Source organism: Natator depressus, chromosome 8, assembly GCF_965152275.1.
Source record: "Natator depressus isolate rNatDep1 chromosome 8, rNatDep2.hap1, whole genome shotgun sequence".
Taxonomy (NCBI): domain Eukaryota; kingdom Metazoa; phylum Chordata; order Testudines; family Cheloniidae; genus Natator; species Natator depressus.
Window position 1 is genome coordinate 50,959,010 of NC_134241.1, and position 26,622 is coordinate 50,985,631.

At 41.5% G+C, this 26,622-nt stretch overlaps 1 protein-coding gene across 7 annotated transcripts in view; it reads left to right on the forward strand.

Moving 5' to 3' along the window:
• RALGPS2 (Ral GEF with PH domain and SH3 binding motif 2) overlaps positions 1-26,622 on the forward strand; it is a 264,748-nt gene that overhangs the window by 59,987 nt on the left and 178,139 nt on the right. For 6 of the 7 annotated variants that reach the window (XM_074961031.1, XM_074961026.1, XM_074961025.1 and 3 more), the window contains one exon: positions 14,320-14,370. The exons of the other annotated variant lie outside the window; for it this stretch is intronic. In XM_074961031.1, the coding sequence (XP_074817132.1) occupies positions 14,320-14,370 (51 nt within the window). The remainder of the gene's footprint in view (positions 1-14,319; positions 14,371-26,622) is intronic. 7 annotated transcript variants of the gene reach the window in all.

Below are 26,622 nucleotides of genomic sequence, written 5' to 3' on the forward strand. Positions count from 1 at the left end.
ACAGTTAGCAGTCCTACTGCACCGTCTTCTGAAAGTAGTATGGCGCTCGCACGGAAAAAAGGCGTTGCTTTCACGGAGGGAGGGGCGACTGACAACTTACCCAAAACCACCCGCGACAATGTTTTCGCCCCATCAGGCATTGGGAGCTTAACCCAGAATTCCAATGGGCGGCGGAGAATGCAGGAACTGTGGGATAGCTATCCACAGTGCAACACTCCGAAAGTAGCCACGGGACTGTGGACGCACTCCACCAACTTAATGCGCTTAGTGCATTAGTGTGGGGACATGCACAATCGACTGTATAAAATCGCTTTCTAAAAAATCGGCTTCTATAAATTCGACCTAATTTCGTACTGTAGACATACCCTTACATTCCCCTCATCCTCAGAGTCCTTATTACAGTTGCAGACCTGATGAGATTGTGGAAGGAACTTATCAAGACACTCCCTTCTATAGCCTCACCCTCAGAACATTTGGGAATAACGAGAAGGAGGAGCAGGAAGGAGCATGTGAAAGCGTTCCAATGACACTTCTATGAAGTGTTCCTTGGGGTATGAATGTATAGAATCCATCTCAGACTGTGGGTACAGGTGAGTAAACCTCTATTTCTGTTTGCATATGGGCTAAGCCTAACATCCGGGTTCCTGATAGAAAAGCAGAGTTCTGTAGCTCGGGTGACTCTAAGCAGGTACTCTGGTGTTGGATGTCTTGGAAGTAACCTGAGAAGAATGCTGAGAATAATAGGTTTGTGGTGTGGGGCAAACAAACCAACAAGGACCCCTTTACCTACATCATACAAAAACTGCTTGATTATCGTTAAGATTAATTCCATCAAGGAACATGTGCCAGGTATTTTGACTTGTCATGAATTAGTCAGTTTGACTTCTCTGCAATTACATTCACACAGCTTTGTATTTTTAACCAGTCAGTTACCATAAGTTAAAAAGTCTCTTCTGTAATAGGGGGACTTTCATCAAAGCTGACAAAAACTTCTGTTGAACCCATATTGCTCTTGTGATCTTAAATTTCTTACATGGAAGATATTTTTCTCATGACAGTGACCTCAGGTTGCAGGATGAATGAGGTTTAGGAACACTCTGAAGCTTCACCTTCGTGTTCAACTCAGAGCCTGTTCTTCTGTTAGCATTGTTCCCGTGCCCACATCCCTGTCCTGGTGAGATCCTTCTCCATATACTGAATGTTAAGGTCATTGGTATTTTATATGGAATGGTCTGTAAAGCCCATTTAAAAAGTCCACCCTATACTCCTGGGAGAATACAGTGCCAAAAAATTAAAAATTATGCACACAATATTTGAAAATTCTGCATATTTTATTTGTCAAAATAACACAATATAATCATGCTAGTTACAATTATTTTGGTAATTTATTTCAAAATATCTGTTACCAAGTATATCTGTAACAATACAGACTTAAAAAAAAAGATTCTGCTAATTTTTTTTACAAATAGATTCCTTATGAGGCATATTAATATAGAACTTTTTGTCATTCATTTAAATTTCAATACAGAGCTGTATTTCCTGCACCTCTTAGAAGCAGTGCAAAGGCTTGGGGGAGGTAAGGGTAATGGAAGAGCTGAGGGAGAGGGAAGGAGCCTGAGAGTGAACCTGGAGGATGTTGGGTGGCGGTAGGAGGTTTTTCTTTTGGGAGTGGAATTGTTAAGTGTTGGGAAGCCTACCCCATGCGGACCCAGGCTGACCCCAAGCCTCTCCCATTCAGTCAGGCATGTCTGCCACTCTCCACACACCCCTCATTCTCCTTGGGTCTCTGCAGTCCTCCTCCCCAGGCTCAGCACTATCACCCTGAGCCCATGCTCCAGTCTGTCCCCCCCACTAGCCATTCTGAATCCCAGCCCTGTGTGCCCCACTCTGTCCTAACCTGGCTCTGCGGGCAGGGTGCTGTGATGAACTCTACTCCTAGGGGAATTCTGCAGCAGTGGGCATAGAATTTTGAATTTTCCTGTATAAAATACATTTTGCCTAAGAAGTGCTGCAGTTCCACCTTTTGCCCACCAGAGTCTGCTCTGGCGCTAGAACAGCCAGCATGAATGCAGCTGGCTGTTCTGGCACCACATCACCCTCTGGTGGGCAAAAGGCAGAACTGCAGCACTTCTTAGGCAAAATGTTTTTTATGCTGGGAAAATACAAAATTATGTGAGAGATTAATTCTGCGTGTCTGCAGATGCACAGAATTCCGCCAGGAATAACCCAACTTTGCGGGTATTTTTACACCAATTTTCTGGGCAATACTGTGACCAAAAGGACTGTATATAAATGAATCTGGTATCTTATTGCTTTGGCCTGACTGGGCTGGCAGATGGAAGGCTATATCAAGGTTCATTTATCTTGGGTAAGGTTGCCACCAATGTCTCTTCAGATGTTTTCATTGGAGATATCTGTATAATACACATGTGCAAAGCATTATTGTTTGAAAATTAGCCTCGAGGGAATCTTGTATGTGGCTCTCTGTTCCAGAGCTTGTTTCCAAGGTAAGGAGAAACCAAACTCTCCCATCCACTTCATTTTTCCAGATGTCCCTTTTTTTTCACTTGGCTGCTTTATTTACTTTACTGGAAGTTTATATGTTGTCTCCTGTAGACTTGAATGTTTTGTGCACTGTTGGATGTTTAAGTGGAACCTTGCTCCTCTTTTGTATTTATGAATTAGAAAAAAAAAATCTTTCAATACATGGGTCTTGATTGTTGCAGGTGCAGGTTTATTGACTTTTTTTTACTCTTCAGGAGTAAGAATCATTCCCAGATAATATCTTTAGAAAAAGGTAAACTATTTACAGTTCTGCTTCTCAATATTTTATTTTATTCCTGGAATCTCACTGGCCTCCCTAGCTCCCCATAGTATTTGGAGATTATCTTTTAGAATGATCTTTATTCTTGTGCCTAGCTTTCATTTTTTCTTGGAGGTATTTTTGATGATGATTTTGCATTGGCTGTCATCACGGAAGCATCACTTCCTGTGCAATCAAAATAACTAGAACATTTGGAGGGGGAAATATCTGTATTTAGCAGTAGGTGGCATGTGATGGATTATTAAATCTTAATGGCTCGGGGAGAACTGTTACCCTTGAGCTAAGACCCAGGAGTTGAGAATTCTGCACGATAGATAGCTTTACAGAAACTGAATTACAGGGAATTAATTTACCTTTTACTTCATAGGTGTGTTGTGAAGATAAATTCATTTGTTTGTGAGGCATTCAGAGACTAGGCTGATCGCCTTAGAAAAGTCTCTTTAAATTTAAAAAAAAACTCTCAGCAAAATATTTTTTAAAAAGCATGTCCCTCAGTGCTGTATTTTTCTCAGTCGTATACACGCTGCTGTTTGGCATTCCAAGCCCAGCTACATACAATACCATAGTGCCTTCCCTAACCTGTGGTACCTCCTATATGAAGGAAATGATGGTTTCGTTTTGGAATCTGGGATCTGGAACATGAATTGTCATTACACTTACATATTCAGGATAGCTGGCAAGGCTTGACGGAGCTCCATTGACTAACTCCCGTTCAGCCAGTAGAGGATGATGTTGAGCAGCAATGAGGTATGTTGATTTAACCCATCCGCAGATTTTAGATCACCATTAGTGAGTGAGATACAAAGGTATTCTTTTGCCCTGTTCTATATTTCATGGCACTTCAAAGCCACCAAGTCAGCTCTAGTAAGAGAAACCATTAATTTGCATTAAGGTTTTAATATGTTACCTATTGAGACAGAATCTTAACATTGCATAAAAATTCTTATTACAGTCTTTTTCCGTTACTCAAATTATTCCCCAAACTGGACAGATGTTCATTTTGTTAAATGGAGCTTTTGCTAGAGCTTCTAAATTGAGGTTAACTGTTCTGCAGTTGTAGTCCAGTTTACGTTCTCCAGCAAATGACTTTCCTTTTTGCCAACAAGGTTTGAATATGCAAAAAAATCATTTTTTTTCTAATGAGATAAATATTCACTTTAGGGTTCATGTTTGTGTGAATAGGCTTGAAGTACTCCATAGCTGAAATTCTGTACTGTTAACTGAGTGACCAGGAGGTGGCATATCTGCTTACTGGTGGAGGCATTAACTGGACGTAACTTCTCTTCTGGTGTTAGTTTATTTATATGATATCCTAGTCTGCTCATTCTTGCCGAGATGGGAAAACGGATAAATTCACAAAAAAACCCTCAAAAACAAACCCTTATTTTTATTCCTATAGGGAAACCCATCCTCGGCTCTCTTAGTACTTTGTTTTATTTCTCTTCTTTTAATTGTCCAGTTCCATTTGGGTTTCCATTTATCCTATCTGCTTCCCATATTATTACAGGAAGGCTATATGATGAAGCAATAGCTAAAAAATTTTCAACTGGGCACACTGATGTTAATGAGAAACGGGCAGAATGATACCGTATGCAAGAAGATGTGTTGAGATTTATAACACCCCTGGTTCAATCAGTGCCAGAACTGATGATGACAATAAAATGAACTTAGTAAATACCTCTGAACATAAAACCGGGTCCACATTATCAGAGAAGACGTAGGCAGAGAATACCAATCAGTATACTAAGACATGCTATATGATAAAATACCTGATTTTTCATGTTTCCAGTTTGATACTTCCTATACACCTGTAGTAGAGACTACTACAGCAAGCTTGGAGAGTGGAGAGGCTAAGTCCTGTTGCAATTACCAGTCATAGGCAACAAATTACTTGCCAAGTGGCAGGACGTTTTTGAAGTAGTGAGCCAGGTGAGGGATGTGGACTATGAAATACTTTAGGTGCAGAAAGAAAAGGCAAGTTACAATGTACATCTATTAAAACCTCAGAGGAATAGGAAAATAGTGTTGAGCCTACAGTAACTCCTCGCTTAACATTGTAGTTATGTTCCTGAAAAATGCTACTTTAAGCAAAACGATGTTAAGTGAATCCAATTGGGGGGCTTAGGTTCCAGGGAAATTTTTTTTGCCAGACAAAAGACTATATTTTATATATATTTATTTATCACACACACACACAAACACACAGAGCACGAGTTTTAAACAATTTAATACTGTACACAGCTATGATGATTGTGAAGCTTGGTTGAGGTGGTGAAGTCAGAGGGTGGGATATTTCCCAGGGAATGTCTTACTGCTAAATGATGGAGTACTGGGCTGAACCCTCAAGAGTTAACACGTTGTTAATGTAGCCTCACACTCTACAAGGCAGCACGAATGGAGGGAGGGGAGACAGCATGGCAGAGAGAGACACACTGTGTGTGTGTGTGTGTGTGTGTGTGTGTGAGAGAGAGACATGCATTGTCCATTTAAATACACTGACCCCACTCTTAAGTACACTGCCTTTTTAAGTAGATCAGCAAATTGAGACAGCAGCTGCTGCCAGCAAGCTCCCTCCATCCTGAGCCCTGTCATGTCTCCCACCTGTTCTGTGGTGATCACCAGATGGGGTAAAGGAGTGGGGGGGAGGGGTGCACCCTGACATTAGCACCCCTCTTCCTTCCCTCCCTCCCTCCTTGCACTGCAAGCAGGAGGCTCCTGGGAGCAGCTCCAAGGCAGAGGGCAGGAGCAGCACACAGCATTGGGCAGAGGGACAGCTGAACTGCCCGGCAATTGATATCCTGCTGGGCGGCTGCTGCATAGGGAACTTAGGGGAGTGGGGAACTGATCGGGGGGCTGCCGGTCCACCCTGGTTCCAAGCCCCCAGCAGCTAGCTCCAACGGGCTGCTCTTTCTGCAAGCAGTGGACAAAGCAGGCGGCTGCCAAACAACGGTATAAGTGAACATTGCGCAATTTTAAACAAACGTTCTCTAATTGATCAGCAACATAACAATAAAACATTGTTAACTGGGACGACTTTATGTGAGGAGTTACTGTACCGAACAGGAGGTAGTAATGTCTCCAGCTACCAGGTGAAGACCATACTCTTGTGCTCTTAGGGGAAAATGTCTCCAATGCACAGATTATGTAAAGAGATGAATTTGATAAGTGTCTTCACCACCACAACTGGAAAGTCTAATCTTGCTGATCTTTGGATCCTGATGAAATCATGTTAGCAGTGTACATTCTGTATACCATATAGAATGTGGGGGGCAGCAAAACAAAAGCTGGAGAGCATTGGGTTTAAGCATGGTAAGAGTCTCAAAGTGGTGCAGTCCATTTGATCTAGTACCAAAATCAGATATGCTAGTGTTCTGTTTTGTACTGGATTAGATGCTGTATGGCCCTGACAAAACCAAGGTCCTAGATCTTTTAGAGGGCTATTGGCCAATATCCTTAGGACCTGAGACCAAAGAGAAAATGGCAGTTGCAACTCTTTTGGGCTGTACAATTTCCATACCCTTCCTGTGATGGGGTTCATTCTATTCTGGTGCCCCTCCATTGGTGTAAGCTTCCTTATGCAGCTTGAGCCAGTGGAGATAGTTGGAGTAGCCAGCCTGCTGCTCCAACTTCCAGTGGGACTGAGTGACCATGGGTCAGAGAGCTGCAACCAGTGCATGGCAGCTGCCAGTCTCTGCTATATCTGAGAGCAGATCAAATATAGTGGAGAATTGGGCCCCTAGAGTATGAATGGGGGGAAAACATTTTACCTTTTCTTAGAATTTCTGAAACAGACTTTTGTTTCACCAAGTTTTGTTTTACCAAAACTAGTAAGACTATGGAATTTCCAAACATGAGCAACAGGAGGCATCCTTCTATTATAGAGAATGGAATTATATTATGACAAAAGCTTTGGAATAAAATTGGTGAACAAACAAGCACAATCCCCAGAGAGGAGCTTTTAATCCCAGAGTGTTACTTTTGGGCATTAGGATACAAACATAACTGATGCTATGTTTAACAGAAGCCTTGCTGTTACTTTATCCTTATGTCTTAATGTTGTCTAGTGACAAACATTTGGCAAAGTTAGAAGCCATGAATACTCCTGATGATAAACAACATAGTTATGAAACAAATTACAAAGCACTGCTTTCAGAATTTACAACATCCCAAGGAAATAGAGTGTTGTGAATATTCATCTGTAACCAAAATCTAGACTTTCATTTTGCATTATAGCCAGCAGTTTTAGTCCATCCATTCTAAAACCATATTCTGCATCTCAGAGACAGATTCCCAACAGTTAAGTTCTTCTTCTTGACCTCGCATAGCAGGCAGCAAAGTCAATTGGAAACTGAAATGCTATAGTTCTTTCTGGCAGACTGCCCTGTCTGTGGAGCTCAGATACTTCTCTGCCTCAAAGACAGCACACAACAGTTCCTTAAATTTATCTTCAAAACCAGCTGAGAGGTTTACCAGCAAGGACAGAAATTATATAAAATCTGCATCTATGCTGCTTTTCACTATTCTGGAATAAATCTGCTTTGCCTGCAAGCAGTTGAACTAATCTGAAATAGAAATATTTGACCAAGTAGGATATTTTGGGCTGCCTTCATCACACAGTAAAAAAGGATCTAGTCTTCTTCAGCCACCTTTACAGATAAATATTTGGTAGAGTTCCTGTACACACGATCCCTTAAACCCAAGGCATGTCTCCGCCATGGAAGAAAAGAACACTACCTGCACTATGCAACTGATTGCAGTTTAGCAGCTCTGCACCCAGAAGCATATAGTCCCAACACCACTACAGTCGTCCTTGAGGAGTATCATATGCTTGCAGAGCCTGAGCTCTGGAAGATTTTTAAACTGAATGATGTGGCCCCTCTTACTAGCATTTTTTCCTAAAGCTGTCCAGGAAAATCCCCAATAAACAAATTCTAAATTGTAGAAGGACCCTGCAGTCCTTGAGGAGGAAACTGAATATGTTGGTCCTGATCCTACTGGCTGTAAATTTTCTGCTTTAGGCTGTCTGAGAATTGGTACTGAGAGAGAGAGTACTCCCACCCCGCCCCCCCCACACACAGAGGGAAAACTCTGTGGTGGAAATCATTGTAGTATCTGAGCACCTCAAAAATACTAATGAATTTATCCCCTCCACACCCATGTGAGTTAACGTACTCTTATCACTGCGTAGACGGGGAGCTGAAGTACTGCAACATCTTACCCAGTAAAGAACACTGTGGCAGAGTTGGGAGTTGAACCCAGATTTCCCAACTCCCAATACAGTGCCTTAACCACAAGATTGTTTGCCTTTCCAGATTCTAACTTCACAAATTACGTAAATTCCTTGAAAGATGAACATTCCTCTTGAAGGATTCTTCAGTTTTTCGGGATCCAAGAAAGCCAGCATTCTCATATAGAAAGTAATGCTTCTCCCTGACACGTTCTAGAACTATTACCTAAAATGCATAACCAAATATATTTCTCTTTGGCTGTCTCTGCTGTAGGTTGGTTGATCTTCTGAAATCTTTCTAGAATCTGTTTTATCTGTCCTTTCTCTTTTTCATTCTAGGCTATGGAGACATTCTTTAATTTATGTGTAAGAGTGCTAGACGTACTCTGTTTCTGGAATATAGAAGAATGAATTTCGCCATATTGTTAATTTTTTGTAGTCAAAATACTTATTCACAAAGACCTGCCCAGAGGACAGAGCAAAGAGATACTGCAAATTTACAGTTGTAGTGAACTTGTACATTTTTTTCTTGAGGGACACTGATAACTGTTGATAAAGAAAAATGATTGTGGGGAAACTTGTTTCATTTGAACAATTCAAGTCAAGATGAGCATTTCAGAATTCTGCTCGAAGTATCAGAAAAACTAAGCCACCCAGAGAAGATGGAGTTGGCCAGAAAGCACTAAAACCTTCATCCACGGATTTGCAAGTGCTTAAGGACTTGGGAAAGAAATTTTACTTCGGGTTTGCACTACCAAAATCAAATTAATAGGCATGTTTTTAATTTAACTTCCTTGTATTCCATTTGGGCTGAATCTTTCCTTGCTTGGTTTTAAAAGAAGCTTGAGCAAAATTGGTTCATAAAGTAAGCATCATAAAATACATTTGTCGCGTATTCTGAGCTGAAGTGTTGTCCTCTAACTTAATCAGCTCAAATGAGACACTTCAGTTTGGCTTATGTACATATCATTGAGACTTAAAAAGCAAGCCAGGTTTTGGGGGGAAAAATAGTTCATTAGTTTTAAATGTGTGAAATCTGCAGTTTTGCTTGTGTGTGTTAGGATTCTTTTTGTTTAACACAATTTAAAGATATATTTATTACAAAGTTGCAAATGAGATTGTAAGTTCTGCAAGCCAAATGGTTCCATATCAAGGAACTTGTAAATTCAGTACTGGGATGCCTTTGGGTTGTGGACTACTTTTGCAGGTTCATGGGGCTCTAACAGAGATTGTAAACTTTGCAGGGGAAAGGCTCCAGGCTGGGGTGGGAGTTATTTAGCATATACCCACTGCTCAAGCTGGACAGAACTGATGGAGATTGATATTTTCCCCCTAAGAATTGGGCAGTCAAATGCAAAAACCCCCTAATATTAGTGCAATGGCCAATGCCAAGTGCCCCAGAGGGAATGAACAGAACAGATAATCATCGAGTGATCCATCCCCTGTCGTCCATTCCCAGCTTCTGGCAAACAGAGGCTAGTGACACCGTCTCTGCCAATCCTGGCTAAGAGCCATAGAATCATAGAATATTAGGGTTGGAAGGGACCTCAGGAGGTCATCTAGTCCAACCCCCTGCTCAAAGCAGGACCAGTCCCCCACTAAATCATCCCAGCCAGGGCTTTGTCAAGCCTATCTTAAAAACCTTTAAGGAAGGAGATTCCACCACCTCCCTAGGTAACCCATTCCAGTGCTTCACCACCCTCCTAGTGAAAAAGTTTGTCCTAATATCCAACCTAAACCTCCCCCACTGCAAGTTGTGATCATTACTCCTTGTTCTGTCATCTGGTACCACTGAGAACAGTCTAGATCCATCCTCTTTGGAACCCCCCTTCAGGTAGTTGAAAGCATCTGTCAAATCCCCCTTCATTCTTCTCTTCTGCAGACTAAATAATCCCAGTTCCCTCAGCTTCTCCTCATAAATCATTTTAGTTGCCCTCAGCTGGACTCTCTCCAATTTGTTCACATCATTTCTGTAGTGGAGGGCAAAGCTGGATGCAATACTCCAGATGTGGCCTCACCAATGCTGAATAGAGGGGAATGATCATGTCCCTCAATCTGCTGGCAATGCTCCTACTTATACAGCCCAAAATGCCAACAAGGGCACACTGTTGACTCATATCCAGCTTCTCGTCCACTGTAACCCCTAGGTCCTTTTCTGCAGAACTGCTGCCTAGCCACTCGGTCCCTAGTCTGTAGCATTGCGTGGGATTCTTCTGTTCTAAGTGCAGGACTCCACACTTGTCCTTGTTGAACCGCATCAGATTTCTTTTGACCCAATCCTCTAAATTTGTCTAGGTCCCTCTGTATCCTGTCCCTACCTTCCAGTGTAGCTATCGCTCCTCCTAGTTTAGTGTCATCTGCAAACTTGCTGAGGGTGCAATCCATGCCAGTCTCCAGATCATTAATGAAGATATTGAATAAAACCGGCCCCAGGACCAACCCTTGGGGTACACCACTTGATACCGGCTGCCAACTAGACATGGAGCCATTGATCACTATTGGTGGACCTGTCCTTCACGAATTTATCTAGTTCTTTTTTGAACCCTGTTATAGTCTTGGCCTTCACAACATCCGCTGGCAAAGAGTTCCACAGGTTGACTGTGGATTGTGTGAAGAAATACTTCCTTTTGTTTGTTTTAAATCTGCCGCCTATTAATTTCATTTGGTGACTCTTAGTTCTTGTGTTATGAGAAGGAGTAAATAACACTTGCTTATTTACTTTTTCCACACCAGTCATTATTTTATAGACCTCTATCATATTCCCCCTTAGTCTCTTTTTTCCAAGCTGAAAAGTCCCAATCTTATTAATCTCTCCTCATACAGAAGCCATTCATACCCCTAATCATTTTTGTTGTCTTTTTCTGGACCTTTTCCAATTCCAGTTTATCTTTTTTGAGATGGGGTAACTACATCTGCATGCAGTATTCAAGATGTGGGCATATGACGGATTTATATAGAGGCAATACAATATTTTCTGTCTTATTATCTTATTATCCCTTTCTTAATGATTCCCAACATTCTGTTAGCTTGTTTGACTGCCACTGCACACTGAGTGGATGTTTTCAGAGAACTATTCGCAATGACTCCAAGGTCTCTTTCTTAAGTAGTAACACCTAATTTAGACCCCATCATTTTATATGTATAGTTGGGATTATCTTTTCCAATGTGCATTACTTTGCATTTATCAACATTGAATTTCATCTGCCATTTTGTTGCCCAGTCACCCAGTTTTGAGAGATCCTTTTGTAGCTATTCGCAGTCTGCCTGGGACTTAACTATCTTGAGTGGTTTTGTATCATCTGCAAATTTTGGCACCTCACTGTTTACCCCTTTTTCCAGATCATTTATAAATATGTTGAATAGTACTGGTCCCAGTACAGACCTCTGGGGGACACCACTATTTACCTCTCTACATTCTGATAACTGACCGTTTATTTCTACCGTTTCTTTCCTATCTTTTTAACTAGTTACTGATTCATGAGAGGACTTTCCCTCTTACCCTATGACAGCTTACTTTGCTTTAAGAGCCTTTGGTGAGCGACCTTGTCAAGGGCTTTCTGAAAATCTTAAGTACACTATATCCACTGGATCCCCCTTGTGCACATGCTTGTTGATCCCCCCCCTCCTCAAAGAATTCTAGTAGATTAGTGAGGCATGATTTCCCTTTACATAAACCATGTTGACTCTTTCCCAACGAATCATGTTCTGCTACGAGTCTGACAATTTTGTTCTTTACTATAGTTTCAACCAGTTTGCCCGATACTGGTTGTTTAGCAGTCTTCCTGCATCTGAAGTACTTACCATTGTTTTTGCTATTACTTTTTGAGTCTTGGGCTAGCTGTTGTTAATTATATTTTTACACTTCTTTTGCCAGAGTTTATGCTCGTTTGAATTATCCTCTGTAGGATTTAACTTCCACTTTTTAAAGGATGCCTGTTTGCCTCTGACTGCTTCTTTTACTTTGTTGTTTAGCCATGGTGGCACATTTTTGGTTCTCTTACTAGGTTTTTTTAATTTGGGGTATACATTTAAGTTGAGCCTCTATTATGGTGTCTTAAAAAAGTTTCCATGCAGCTTGCAGGGATTTCACTTTTCGCACTGTACCTTTTAATATTTAACTAATTTCCTCATTTTTGTGTCGTTCCCCTTTCTGAAATTAAATGCTCCCATGTTGGGCTGCTGTGGATTTTTCTCCGCCACAGAGATCTCAAATGTAATTATATTATGGTCATTGTTACCAAGCGGTCATTGTTACTGTATTCACCTCTTGGACCAGATCCTGGGCTCCACTTAGGACTAAATCAAGAATTGCCTTTCCTCTTGTGGGTATGGAATAATAAACAACTGAAATTCACAACTTTGTGTTCTATTATTCGTTGCCTCTTAAATTAACTTGTGAGGCTAGGTCTGTCTGATGTCCCTTAGTAGTTAGTTTAAAAGTGTAATGTTAGAATTCAGCATACAGTTTAACTTCTGCTGGCATAAAGAGACAGAAATATTCTTACTACTTGGTTGGTAGTTAAAATCTGTGAATACAATCTGTTAAGAAGGCAGCTTGGGAATTAATAATTATTTTATAGTAACTTTAAAAATGATCTTAGATACTTTCTGGTGTTGATACACTGATAAATGACAGACTAAAATTGGCTGAAAAACTGTTGTCCAACTAGCTGCATAGTAGTGTGTCAATAATACAGGGAAACTTGAGTTTAAAAAAAGTAGAACTGGGACTCTTGGTTTGAAAAGTCTGTAGCTGATTTATTGTTGACGTGAAAAAAAAAAAAAAAGTATCCAAACACGTGTATGTGTATGTGTGCGTCATCCGTAGTTTCATGTAAAAATCAGTGTAATTGGAGTTTAGTCTCACACTTATGCCCATAAAGCTCTCTTAAAAATCAAATAATAATTTTTTAAAAAATGGTATTTTAAATTTTATAATAAACATGATCAGATGAACTCCCAGGGCTTACCCAAAATCAGTATTTGGAGTAAGAGCAGCTAAGCCCAGACAAGAGTGAGATGGTACTGTTTGTAAAAGGGAAGTACCTCAAAGGACTTCTTGCTTCTATAACATTACCACTGTTGATGGCATCTGTTCTGAGATTGTCAAGTCGTCCGCAGCCTTGGAGTCCTTTTACACTCAATTCTGCTGGATGCCAAAATAGCCATGGTTGCAAAAATGCCCACCTCCTTCTGTGGCAGGCAAGGAGATTGTGGTAAGTCCACTGGTTACAGAACTTGCAACAGAGATTCACACACTGGTGATATGCCGTGTAAGTCCCAGGATATTATAGAGAAAAAGAGGACGAGGTAATGTTGTTTTTTTTTATTGGATCTACTTCTGTTGGTGAGAGAGACAAGCTTCTGAGCCATGCAGAGCTCTTCTTCTTGAGCACAAGAGATGGCATTTTCAAGGGAACAAGAGAAAGACAATATGAAACTCACTGCCTGAAAAGAGATCAGAAATTACCATGGAATTCAATGTTGAAAACTAAATACAAAACGCATCTCTATCAGTAGTTCTTCTCACACAGAAATACAGCTCCTTTCACCACCTTTGCTAAAAACACAAACAAAAAAGCAAACCACTGTTTGTTAATTCTAGCTGGTGGGAAGGAAGACAGTTCTTTTTGTTTTTTAATTTTTGGCATATAAACCGATACGGTGATGAGGGATGCCGTATAAGAACTTAGAGAGACAGGAAAAATGGACCTTTGTCTCCTGTGTCCTTGGGACAGGGGAACTCAGCTTTGTGATTCACATGCTACAAACATGAGAAATGACACGATTGATTAATGAGATGCAAAAATGTTTCAAAAGATATACATATAATGATAAGAGAAGGCTGTTTGGAGCATTGAGAGAAACTGAGTTTGTGAGGAATTGAAAGTGTTTTCTTGGCGATTTTTAGAAGTCTTTCTCTATTTGACCTGATAGCTTATATGTTTTAAATCATAACTCAAATAAACAAATGCAGGGTTCAGTTCATAAGAATAGCCTACTTGCTTGTAGATAGGATTTTGTTTATTTGAATAAATGTGAAATACTGACCATAGCTTTATACTTTGGATATGCAGCATGTCTTAATGGTAATAGCAAAGATGCTTGTTGGTAACAGATTCATAATATCTGATATTTCCAGCATGATTATAGTGAAACAACAAAATACAACAGACTAAAACAAGTACAGTTGGCACCTTAGAACCATGTAGGATTTTAAACGGACAGAAAATTAATTTTGAATGTAATGTATGACTTTGTATTTCAGGGTCAGATAACACTAATGGATGTCCCAGTATTTAAAGCTATTCAGCCGGAGGTGAGTAGTTCATGGGTTTTGTTTTCAATTTTAAATGAAAAAGGTCAAGATCTTGTGATGTCAACCAACAAACATAAATTCTGGAACTGGAGAATATGTATGCTCAATTATCCTGAGTTTCCATTTCTTTGAAGCAGATGGCTTTAAAACATCATGAGGATATCTGGATCTAATAATGGTGTGTTTGGGGAAAACTGTTGGAATTTAAACACAGTCAAGTAATGATAAAGGAAAGCGTCTGTCTGAATGTTTCTTTTGCAGTGTTTCTGAATGTTAAACATCTGTGGTTGAATATATATTATAATACTTTAAAAGTTCCAACTTTTCTTACTAGTTGGAAGACACATTTGTTATATTGGTGGTATATTGTCTTTGGACCTAAATGACAATAAATATGATCATAATACGCTTTTTGTGCATTGACTGTATACTGATAGGCCCATTTGACTTTTCAGTGTCTGTTCTAATTTTCCATATAACAAATGAGCTACATTGCTTGTCTTACTGCTGGTTCTCTGATTTACGTAGAATACCCATACACCTGAATGTAAATGAAGTAGGTGATGAAAAGGAAATAGTGGATACAAGTATTAGTAGTACCCAAAAACATACATCAGCAGTTGAGTGCGTCATTCTTTTTTCTACCCAAAGCACCTAAACAGTGAGGATTATAGTATTGTTCTACCCTGCGTGATAGAAGTGTAGAATAATGGGATGCCTTCCATATGGTGAATCCCTTTCTCCCTCCCATAAACCCACTCTGTGGTGCTGAAGGAGGTCTGCCTGGACCAACTGGGATGTGACCCAAAAGAAGGTAATGGGAAGAGACTGAGTGATGCTACCATTTCCACTACAGATGCAGCATGGGAGCATCAGGAGCTTTTATGTCTAAGACTATCTGAGTAGTCAACAGAATTCTGCCACTGGCCATTCCCGTGTTAGATGTTTAGGTCTGCATTTAATGTAGCTTGGTCCATTGTTGGTACTATGTTCAGCTGTTGATGCATTGTGCCAGTGCTGTCTCACGCAGTTACTCCATCACTTAACTTGTCTTCTTTTAACTTGACCTAACTTCTGGTCCACTTTATCTAATTTGGCTTATTTTCTGATTGGTGGCATGTTTCATTTCTGTCTGTGGGAACTGTGGTTGATTTACACTAGATTAATTGAAGTTACAGCTGAATGCACAGTTCCAACAGTCCTGGGTTTTGTGGGACTGTTATGCTTTGACTCACAAAATCCCCTGTCCTGGTTGAAGTGGGGGCTGAGCAGTACTGTAACCTCACACATCAGGGGCCAAATCGCAGTGCCTGGAGCAGGGAGCCGAGCTCAGGCATCACTGGGGACAGGAGTGGTAGGAGCCATTTCTGCGGAGCAGGTTCACTCTGCAACTCCCTACCCACCCTGTGTGGCCATGACACAAGCCCCCCTTTCTCCCCTTTCTCACATTGGTACCTTCTTTGCGTTTTGTCAAATCTGCAGTGAAAGTGTTTTTAAAATGAACATGAACTTGGGTCATCATCCGAGACTATCTGCTATAACGTGAAATATATGGCAGACTGCTGGTAAAACAGAGCAGGAGGCAACAATTCTCCCCCAAGGAGTTCAGTCACAAATGTAATTAAAGCATTTTTTTAACGAGCGTCATCAGCATGGAAGCATGTCCTCTGGAAGGGTGGCCAAAGCATGAAGGGGCATACGAATGTTTAGCATATCTGGCATATAAATACCTTGCAGTTCCGGCTACAAAAATACCATGCGAATGCCTGTTCTCACTTTCAGGTGACATTGTAAATAAGAAGCGAGCAGCATTATCTCCCGTAAATGTAAACAAACTTGTTTGTCTTAGCAGTTGGCTGAACAAGAAGTAAGACTGAGTGGACTTGCAGGCTCTGAAGTTTTACATTGTTTTTTTTTTTGAGTGCAGTTATGTAACAAATAAAAAATCTACATTTGTAAGTTGCACTTTCATGATAAAGAGATTGCACTACAGTACATGTATGAGGTGAATTGAAAAATTCTGTTTCTTTTGTTTATCATTTTTACAGTGCAAATATTTGTAATCAATATACACTTTGATTTCAATTACAACACAATACAACATATATGAAAATGTAGAAAAACATCCAAAATATTTAATAAATTTCAGTTGGTATTCTGTTTAACAGCGTGATTAAAACTGATTAGTCGAGATAAATTTTTTAAATCACGATTAATTTTTTTGAGTTAATTGCGTGAGTTAACTGCAATTAATCGACAGCCCTAATTTTTAAACCTATTTTAGTTTTTCTTACAGTTTGTCTACACTAACAGTTTGTGGCAAGCTAGAGAGTGAATATACCCTGCACTAGGCTGCCATGGACTGTGTAGACAAGTCCTTAGAATCATAGAATTGTAGGACTGGAAGGGACCTCAAGAGGTCATCTATAGAGCTCAGTGTCTGTCACGGAGGTTGCATAAGTCATGGATTCCATGACTTTCCGCGACCTCCGTGTCTTTTGCAGTGGCCAGTGTGGCTGACACCAGGGCTGCCCAAGCAGCTGGCCCCAAGGACAGCCACACCAGCTGTTGCTGGAGCAATCCAGGGGACAGCCACATCCACTGCTGCTCCAGTGGCCCCAGGCAACAGTTCCCAGGCAGCCGGCCAGAGCAGCCGTGGCCTCAGGCAGTGGTCCCCAGCCGCAGTAGCTGTGGTCCACAGGATTACCGCGGATGGCCGTCCGGAGCTGCTATGGCCCACCAGGCTGCCATGCCCGGCCTGGGGGCTGGGCAGAGCTGCTGCGGTCCACTGGCCCCAGGCAGTGATCCGCAGGTGGCCGGCCGGAGCAGTTGTTGTCCGTGGCCCCTGGCAGCTGGTGCTGCTGGCCCCCAGCTGTGGCCCCCCCAGACATCCCCTCAGCCCTGCCCTCCCCCCAAGTTATACTAAAAATACCTGTGATTAAAAGTAATGGACAGGTCATGGGCTGTTAATTTTTGTTTATTGCCTGTGACCTGTCCAAGACTTTTACTCAGAATACCTGTGACTAAGTTGTAGCCTTAGTCATCTAGTCCAGTCCCCTGTACTCAGGGCAGGACTAAGTATTTTCTAGATCATCCCTGACAGGTGTTTGTCTATCCTGCTCTTAAAAATATTCAATGATGCAGTGTTCACAGCCTCCTCAGGCAATTTGTTCCAGTGCTTGACTACCCTGACAGGAATTTTTTCCTAATGTCCAACCTGAACTGTCGTTTCTGCAATTTAAGCCCATTGCTTCTTGTCCTATCATCAGAGGTTAAGAAGAACAGCTTTTCTCCCTCCTCCTTCTAACAACCTTTTGTGTACTTGAAATCTGTTATCATGTCCCTTCTCAGTTGTCTCTTCTCTTTGAAAAAATTGGGTTTGTTTTGTCTAATCTTCCCTCATAAGTCATATTTTTAGACATTTAATAATTTTTGTTGCTCTTCTCATTTAATCATTTTATTTTTCTTAGCACAGATTAAATCTAAATTTCTGAATATTCTTTACTGTGTAGAAATATTTTTAATTAAGTTCTAAATGCTTGCTGTTTGTGACACCAGAATTTGATTTCTCTCACATAAGCTTAATTATCTGACAAAATCCAGAGCTGAATATCTACATTTTTATGGTAATTTTTTGTGGTGGTTATCTTCTGGCATCGAAATCAGTGGAGAAGCTCAACCAACATACTTAAACACATCTAGAGCCTTTTGCCTAGATCTATAGCATTGTAAATATATCTCAGAGCTAATTCTTCCTGTCTATATTCAAATATTTACGATAGTTATGTAGTCGACAGTGAAACATAAAAAGTTTTAGAAGAGGTAACTTTTGAGGGCTGGCTCATGTCAACATTTTTCTCCTAGAAGCAGATATATTCTTACAACCATTTGAGTGTGTACTTTTTCTAAATTATTAAGAAAATTTTGAGCTTTTGGATAGACGTGTAGAAGGCATATCACTCTCAAGCATCTCCTCCAAGGACCTGGGTGGTGGTGGTATGGCGGGGTGTGTGTGTGTGTGTGTCTGTTTCTCCTATTAAATATTTAACTTTTTTCTTGACAATAAGTAGTCAAAGTGAAAAAACCCAAAATATCTTAACCTTTCTTCCGCCTCCTTTAGTCCCTTCTTTTTGGGTGGAATGTATTACAGAACATTAGTTTCATCCCTCAGCTGATTCTGAGTATTCCTGTTTGTGAAATGTGGCTATCTGGTGCTTATGAACTTCAGGAACCTTATAATGAAGTATTTTTTGTTTGGACTGCACTATAAGCCCCTCATGACACCAAACATTTGGAAAGGAGGTTATAAACAGTAATGCAGTTCCCCAGCCACTTCAGAGTGTTTGGCTTTGGCTAGCACAACACTGTGTATCACCTTCTCCCTCGGAGACAGAGGTCCTATATGTTTCAAAAGAGGAAGATAAGAAAAGCTAACTTCTATCAAGATAACACTAGATATCTTCTGATGCCTCCTGTGCTGTCACATCATTCTTTGCTACATCTCTTCTTTGCAAAACGCTGACTTGAAGAATGTGTTTTAGGCTTCAGATGCAGACACCATATCCAGATGGAAGCTAGATTTAAGCACCTTTGATAAGGTGAAACTCTTCAACAGTTGCCAGAAAAAGCCCCGAGGATTCCTAATATCTGAATAAAATTACTCTACTATATATTGAGACTTGTAATGGAGTTTCAGGTCATTCTTTTGCAACTCTCACTCCTGTGAAAACCTCCAATCTCTTTTGATTCACTTTTGCAAAGACATTCATCCCCCAACGCCAGAGGGGGTGCTCTTCATCAGACAAGCTGTACTGGTTCAGGTGCACCTTCTTTTGTGAAGAAGACTCTAGTTTCAACAGGTGGGCTCTTGAACTTCTCAGACAAGGCATACCTGTGGATTCTCAAGATCCACCTCCTTTACATTTTTCTTCTCCCCTCCCTGAAGACCACTTAAAAAAGACAAGTGTTTTTAAAAGCATGTAGCTAATTTTCTTCTATTGGCACAATAATCCCAGTCCCAGAAAAGAGAGAGGCTCTGTTTTCTACTTCAGGTTCTTTGCATCGTAAAAAGATCTTTGTCCAGTTCTGGACATCTCTATCTTCAACCTCTCAGTGCACATGTGTTCAAAAAGTTGATGATGGTCCGGGTAGCCAACTTGAGACCAGCACAGCCACACATACTGCCACCTGAACCATCTACTGATGAAGGCGCAGTTAAATGCGGTGATGGCTTGACATCTCTCCACAGTCACTAAACCATCCAATTCCTGGCACATCATGGATTCAAAGTGAAGCAGCAGAACTTTTTGACCCATCTCAAGAATTCTTAAATCTGAGATCTCTGAACCAATCTAAGTCTTGTGCTAGTGCTTAAGGAGAAATTCAACAAAATTCATGCCCTTCTCAATTTGCAGATAGTTGACATGATGGTAGTTTGTGGAAATGATTTTTGGGGCAGTACTCCACCTCTTTCCCCATTCAGAACTTTCTAATCAGGCACTGGTGGTAACAGACTTAGAATATATATCCTTATTGAAAATCCTAGATATTAGCCTGTCTCTTCAGTGGTAGTCTCATCTCTTTAAGGACAAACCTTGGGCAATTCAAATAACTGTCATTATCAGGTTGGAAACTCATGTAACCTTGCATGGCACAGGACAAGTGGCGGCCTCAGGAATCAAACTTCTGGAGGTGTGGGGAATGTAATAACCAGCTTTCTTCCAAGGGTCACCATGCAAATTGCAGATATCCATTAGGAGAGTGACAACAAAACCATTATGACTTAACTCAAGTGCCAAAATGGAATAAAAAGTAAGAGCTTAAACAGAGATCAGATTTTTTTTACCTGAAACACCTGTCTCTTTTCTTCAGAGCCATATACTTCTATGGCAAGACCAGCATTCAGGTTCACTTGCAAGCTAAATGCAGGTATAAAAGAGCAAGACTAGCACACCATTGATCAGATTGCATGTAAGTGATTTCATATGTAAACACTGTTTGCAACCAAGTCCAATCAAAAGCTAATCAAATTCTGCTCTTGGCCATGGCACCCATAGGCCAGAAGAGTGGGTGCCCAATTATTCCCTGTCTGAGCCTCCAGTGTCGTGCCTTTCCCCTCCTATCCAGTGTAGCCAGCAAGATCAGCTAGGGTTGGGATTCAGTAATTTGGATCACCTCTTACTGATGTAGGTACCCTTTCCGAGCCTGACTTGTATGTGTACCAGTGGGTGGGAATGACTGTTCCTCATGATCTCTGTTTATAAAGATCAGTCTCTTACGACTTTTATTTATCATACAAGATGTCTTTGCAAGTGAGTAAAATACTGAGGACGGGTCTACACTAGAAGCGCTACATCCGCTGCAATGTAGCATGTCTGGTGAAGATGCTCTTTGCCAACGGGTGAGTGCTCTCCTGTCGGCATAACTACTCCGCTTCCACAACTATTACGCCATCTCCTGCAGACCTAGTGCCAGTGTGGACAGTGATTAGGTCACTATAACTTGCATCGCTCAGGGTGGTGTCTTTTTCACACCCCTCAGTGATGTAAATTAGATCAACTTAAGTGGTAGTGTAGATCTTCCCTGAGAGAGTTTGAATAGATGGAATTATTATATATCTGCTAAAAGTAATTTTCCTTTCCTTAAGGGGTGGAGGGAATCGAGCTAATGTATGAACATACAGCTGTTGCAGAAAATTTCACTCTTATGAAAGCAATCAATCTGGATTTTCATTGCTTGGATAACAATAGAAGGTAGAATTCCCAGAGTCAATCCTACTTTTCTTTTCTTGAATAAACACATGGCTGAGTACTTTCCTCTTTAGTGCTTTTTACTCTCTATAGTAGTGGTTTTCAAACCATGGGTCGCAACCCAGAACTGGGTAGCGGAATGGAAGGGACTGGGTTGCAGCGGCTCTGGTCAGCACCTCTGACCAGGCCATTAAAAGTGCCATCCGCGGTGCTGCCTGGCTGAGGCAGGCTAGTTCTTACCTGTTCCGGCACTGTGCTGTGCCCCAGAAGTGGCCAGTAGCAGGTCTGGCTCCTAGGTCGGGGGCGGGGCACGGGGCTCCGTGTGCTGCCTCAAGCACCGGCTCCGCATTCTGGCCAATGGGAGCTGGGGAGCGGGGGCAGTGCCTGCGGGTGAGAACCACTTGCATGCCTCTGCCTAGGAGCCAGACCTGCTGCTGGCCGTTTCCAGGGCACAGCGTGGTCTGCAGTGCCAGGACGGGCAGGAAGCCTGCCTCTTCACCCCTGCTGCACTGCTGACTAGGAGCCACCTGAGCTAAGCCCGCGTCGCAATCCCCTGCCCCAGCCCTGAGCCCCCCCAAGCCTAGAGCCCCTTCTTGCACCCCAAACCCCCATCTCCAGCCCAGAGCTCCCTCCTACACCCTGAACCCCTCATTCCCGGCCTCACCCGCCAACCTTCACTTAAACAGTTTTTGCTACCCATTCAGAAGGACATCTTGCTTAAAAACATTTTCTGTAATGGTTTCATTTCTTAATGTAGCCTGGGCTGTAGATTCTCCAGACAACTTGGTTTATTTCAACGCTGAATCAGGTTCCCTACTCCAGTACTGGGAGATTTCCACATGGCTAACATGTATTGACATTTGACAAAAATTGTGATCCTTTTCTACAGATATTGAAGTACGCTGGTGCCTTTTAGAATGAAGATTTAGTGCTATTTGAGTTGGAATTATGTGTTTGATGCACCATAATTGGATATTTGGCCTGTGACTGCTTTGGATAGGTCTACTAATGTGAGTGGAATTGATAAAATGGGATCCTCCCTTTTTTTATTTTAACTCAGTTTGTAGGTATTCAATGAGACCAGTACTTGAACAGAGCAGGACTGTTCTGGTTCCAACTTTGATGCACAAGATACTTACTGTTTTGAGATGTCCTTTCAAACCATCACAAGCCAGTCATAGGACACAATTTTATATCCATGATTCTCAATTTTTTTCTCACTTTCCAGGTAAAGACATACATTACCGATTTATTGAATTTTAGGAAGTTTTCTGTCATGCTGGAGAATGTAACCCCTTATAAGGGACATTTTTCATGATATTACAGCATTTGCATCAATTCATGTTTTGCATTTGGCTGTTTAAAGCTGTATATCTTTGTCCTCTTCATGTCCACCAAACTCTGATGGATATTTCCTGTTCTTGGAGAACTTTGAGGCAGATCACACCTTACAGTCGGTCTGAGGGTTAGGACCACTCCTTTTGACGCCTTCTCAAAATTCTGTCTTCATATAGCACAAATAGCAGCACACAGTCCTCCTTGGAAATATAAATGACTGTCTGACCACAGTTCCTCTGTCAAAACTCATTAAGCCACAGTTGTTAGATAAACATTATATAAATAGACTTGAATGGAATATGCTTAAATGAAAACTACCTAATTTCAGGGGGAAAACTAGTCAATCACATCTGCCACTATGGATGAAGTAAAACATACTCTAATGGGACAGAACCGTACAAATCCTGGACTAGACATCTAAATATGCACACTGGAATTAATGTTCTAAGAAAGGTGGATAAACATGTAGATTTCCAAGTACCCATTGCAAGATAATGAACAATGAAAAATTATTATTCATGAAAACCACCATTTCACCCAGAAAAAAGAAAAGGAGTACTTGTGGCACCTTGGAGACTAACAAATTTATTTGAGCATAAGCTTTCGTGAGCTACAGCTCACTTCATCGGATACATGCCATGGAAAATACAGTGGGGAGATTTATATACCCAGAGAACATGAAACAATGGGTGTTACCATGCACACTGTAACAAGAGTGATCAGGTAAGGTGAGCTATTACCATCAGGAGAGCGGGGGGCGGGGAGGGGAACCTTTTGTAGTGATGATCAAGGTGGGCCATTTCCAGCAGTTGACAAGAACATGTGAGGAACAGTAGGAGGGGAAATAAACATGGGGAAATAGTTTTACTTTGTGTAATGACCCATCCACTCCCAGTCTTTATTCAAGCCCAAGTTATCTGTCTAGGCTCACCTATCACATAGAGGTAGGGAGGGGAGCGTTGAGGTCCTGTCTACACTGGCAAGTTGCTGTGCAGTAAAGCAGATTTCTGCGCAGTAACTCCTGAGGTGTACACACTGCCAAGCCACTTACTGTGCAGAAACTACACAGTTGTTGTGCTCTAAAAAAAAACCACCCCAGCGAGAGGCATAGAGCTTTCTGTGCTGGGGCTACAGCACTGCAATGCCAACTTAGGCACCGTGGCGATTACAGCACTGTGATTGGCCTCCGGGAGGTGTCCCACAATGCCTGTTCTCACCTCTCTGATTATTGATTTGAACTCTACTGCCCTGCCCTCAGTCCGGGAAGAAAGTCCCTGCTTGCAGCTTTTAAAAACAGGCCAGTGTTCCGAAAGATGCGTGCATCATGCACCTCTCCGGACCAGCCTGCGGTAATGTCCGTGAAAAGCCCATGGTGAATCCACAAGTGCCTGGAGAACCATTGAGAAATACCCCTTGCGATTAATGTACTCTGTGGCTAGGTGGTCTGGTGCCAGAATTGGAATGTGCATGCCATCTGTCGCCCCTCTGCAGTTAAGGAAGCCCATTTGTGCAAAGCCATCCACAATGTCACACACATTGCTCAGAGTCACGGTCTTTCAGAGCAGGATGTGATTAATGGCTCTGCACACTTGCATCAACATGAGTCCAATGGTCAACTTTCCCACTCCGAACTGGTTAGCAACTGATCGGTAGCAGTCTGGAGTAGCCAGCTTCCACAGTGCAATTGCCATGCGCGTCTCCAGTGACAGGGCAGCTCTCATTCTCGTGTCCTTGTGCCGTAGGGCTGGTGCAAGCTCATCACACAGTCCCATGAATGTGGCTTTCCTCATGCAAAAGTTCTGCAGCCACTGCTCGTCATCCCAGACGTGCAGGACGATGTGATCTCACCACTCAGTGCTTGTTTCCTGAGCCGAAAAGTGGTCTTTCACTATGGTGAGCACCTCCGTGAATGCCCCAAGCAATCTCGTGTTGTAGCTACTTCATGTGGCGAGATCCACGTTGAACTCCTCTTGCCTTTGCAGTTTAAGGAATAACTCCACCGCCACTCGTGACGTGTTGGTCAGAGCGAGCAGCATACTGGTCAACAGTTCGGGATCCATTCCTGCAGACCGAAGAAGCAGGATGTGCAGCTCACAAACAGTTGAAAGATGGCGCCAAATACGGACAGAAGCACAGGGATTGCTGGAATGCAAAGCAATGCATCACAGGGCATTGGGACAGGACCCAGGATGCCCCATGATCCCCTCCACCTTCCCACAACTCTTAGCGGCAGAAGAGGAAGAGGTGCTCTGTAGAATAGCTGCCCACAGTGCACCGCTCCGAATACAGCTGCAAGTGTGAACACACTATTGCGCAGGCAGCTGTCAGTGTGAACACACAACAGCAGTTTTCCTTCTGCGCTCGCTGAGCAGTGCTGTAATTGCCAGCGCTGTAACTTTGCCACTGTAGACATGCCCTTAATGATCAGATGTCATTCTGTGCCCTTAAAAAGATTTGGGTAATGCCTTTGATCCTCCTTGAGGCATTCCAAGAAGACTTCTTAAGTCAGCTACGAAGGCTGGTCTGGAATGCTTCCAAGAAGAATTTTTTTTCAAGTATAAACCTGATTCAGTCAGATTGCAAAGTGCTGAGACTCCATGCTGGTACTGCCCATGCAAGTCTGAGGTACACACTTAAAAATGTGGCGCCATTTGATTCTTAATGTATGTAAAATGGTGTTTTTTCATTAACCCTGACTCTTCTCCTCTCTCTCACATTTCTTGGACTTGGAAGTCTTTCTTCTGCTCCCATTAGCTATTCCTTCAAACTGCTCCCTTGACGACATTCCCCAGTTGATCTTCTTTGCTCCTATCTTATCCTCCAGGCATGCTTCTCATCCACCACTCTACTCATTTGGCACGTTTTCTTCAGACTTCAAATATACCAGTGTTGAAAACAAACAAGCCTTGCCCTGTCTTCATCTCACCTCCCTCTGGGCCCCCTTGGCCTTCATTTTTCCATTTGGCTAGGATTCCTCTCCCATCTGTTTAGGTGCCCTCTCCAAGTCTTGAAACCTTCTCTGCCAAAGTTGTTAGACCTTTTTGAACACTAAATACAGTCTGTGTTCAAGTGAATGCAGCTTCCATGTGATTTATTTTATGCATGTCAAAATATCAAGAATAGGATGATAGGGTGGAAAAAAATAATATAACAAGGAATAATGGGATAAATTTCAGGAAATTTTTTTTAGGTTAAATGTCAGGAGGATTTCCTTACACTGCAAAATTTTTAGGCTGTGGACAAGTTTTCAAAGGGAAATGGTAGAAGGCTCATGGAGTCTGACCTTAAAAATGTAGACTGAACAGAACACTAGAATACGCACTTAGGAAGTGAGTCTGTGTTGTCATGGGAATGTTCTAGATGACCTACAGTAATAATAATTAGAGATGGGGGGGAAAGCTATTTACAGGAGTTCTGATTTAAAATCTTCGCAATATTGCCTTTGCAATTGGATTATAATGCCATGATACTGTCTACTTTTAGTAAAGGTGATAACTTGAGTGCTTGAAGTCATGTTACTTGCTTGGAAAAGGCAGAACTTTAAATATTTTAATGGGGACCATAGTGATTGGTTTTCTGTTTAGTTTCTGTGATTTTTGTTTGTCTTTAATCCTTTTGAAATTTATACTTTGCATCTGAATAAATGGCTCGGTGTGAGATCAGTTGCTAAAATCATATGAAAACAAATATTAGGCAACGTTAGAGTGGTACTGCCCTACGATATTAATCTTCATAAATAGTTTACAGTTTGAATTTTATTGTGGCAGGAAAAATGTATTCATTGATTATATACGAAATGCCATATCATCAGACATGCAGCTATATGAATGATATGCAACTCTTGTGTGGATTATAGTCTTGAAATTAAAAGCTCAGTCTCTTCAATTGACAAATAAGTCAAAATATTCCTATAAAAACGTATTTTTCTGTTCTTCTAAGACGGGGTAGGCAACCTATGGCACTCACACTGTCTGGGTCCTCGCCACCAGTCCAGGGGGCTCTGCATTTTAATTTAATTTTAAAGGAAGCTTCTTAAACATTTTAAAAACCTTATTTACTTTTACATACAACAATAGTTTAGTTATATATTATAGACTTATAGAAAGAGACCTTCTAAAAACGTTAACATGTATTACTGGCACGCGAAACCTTAAATTAGAGTAAA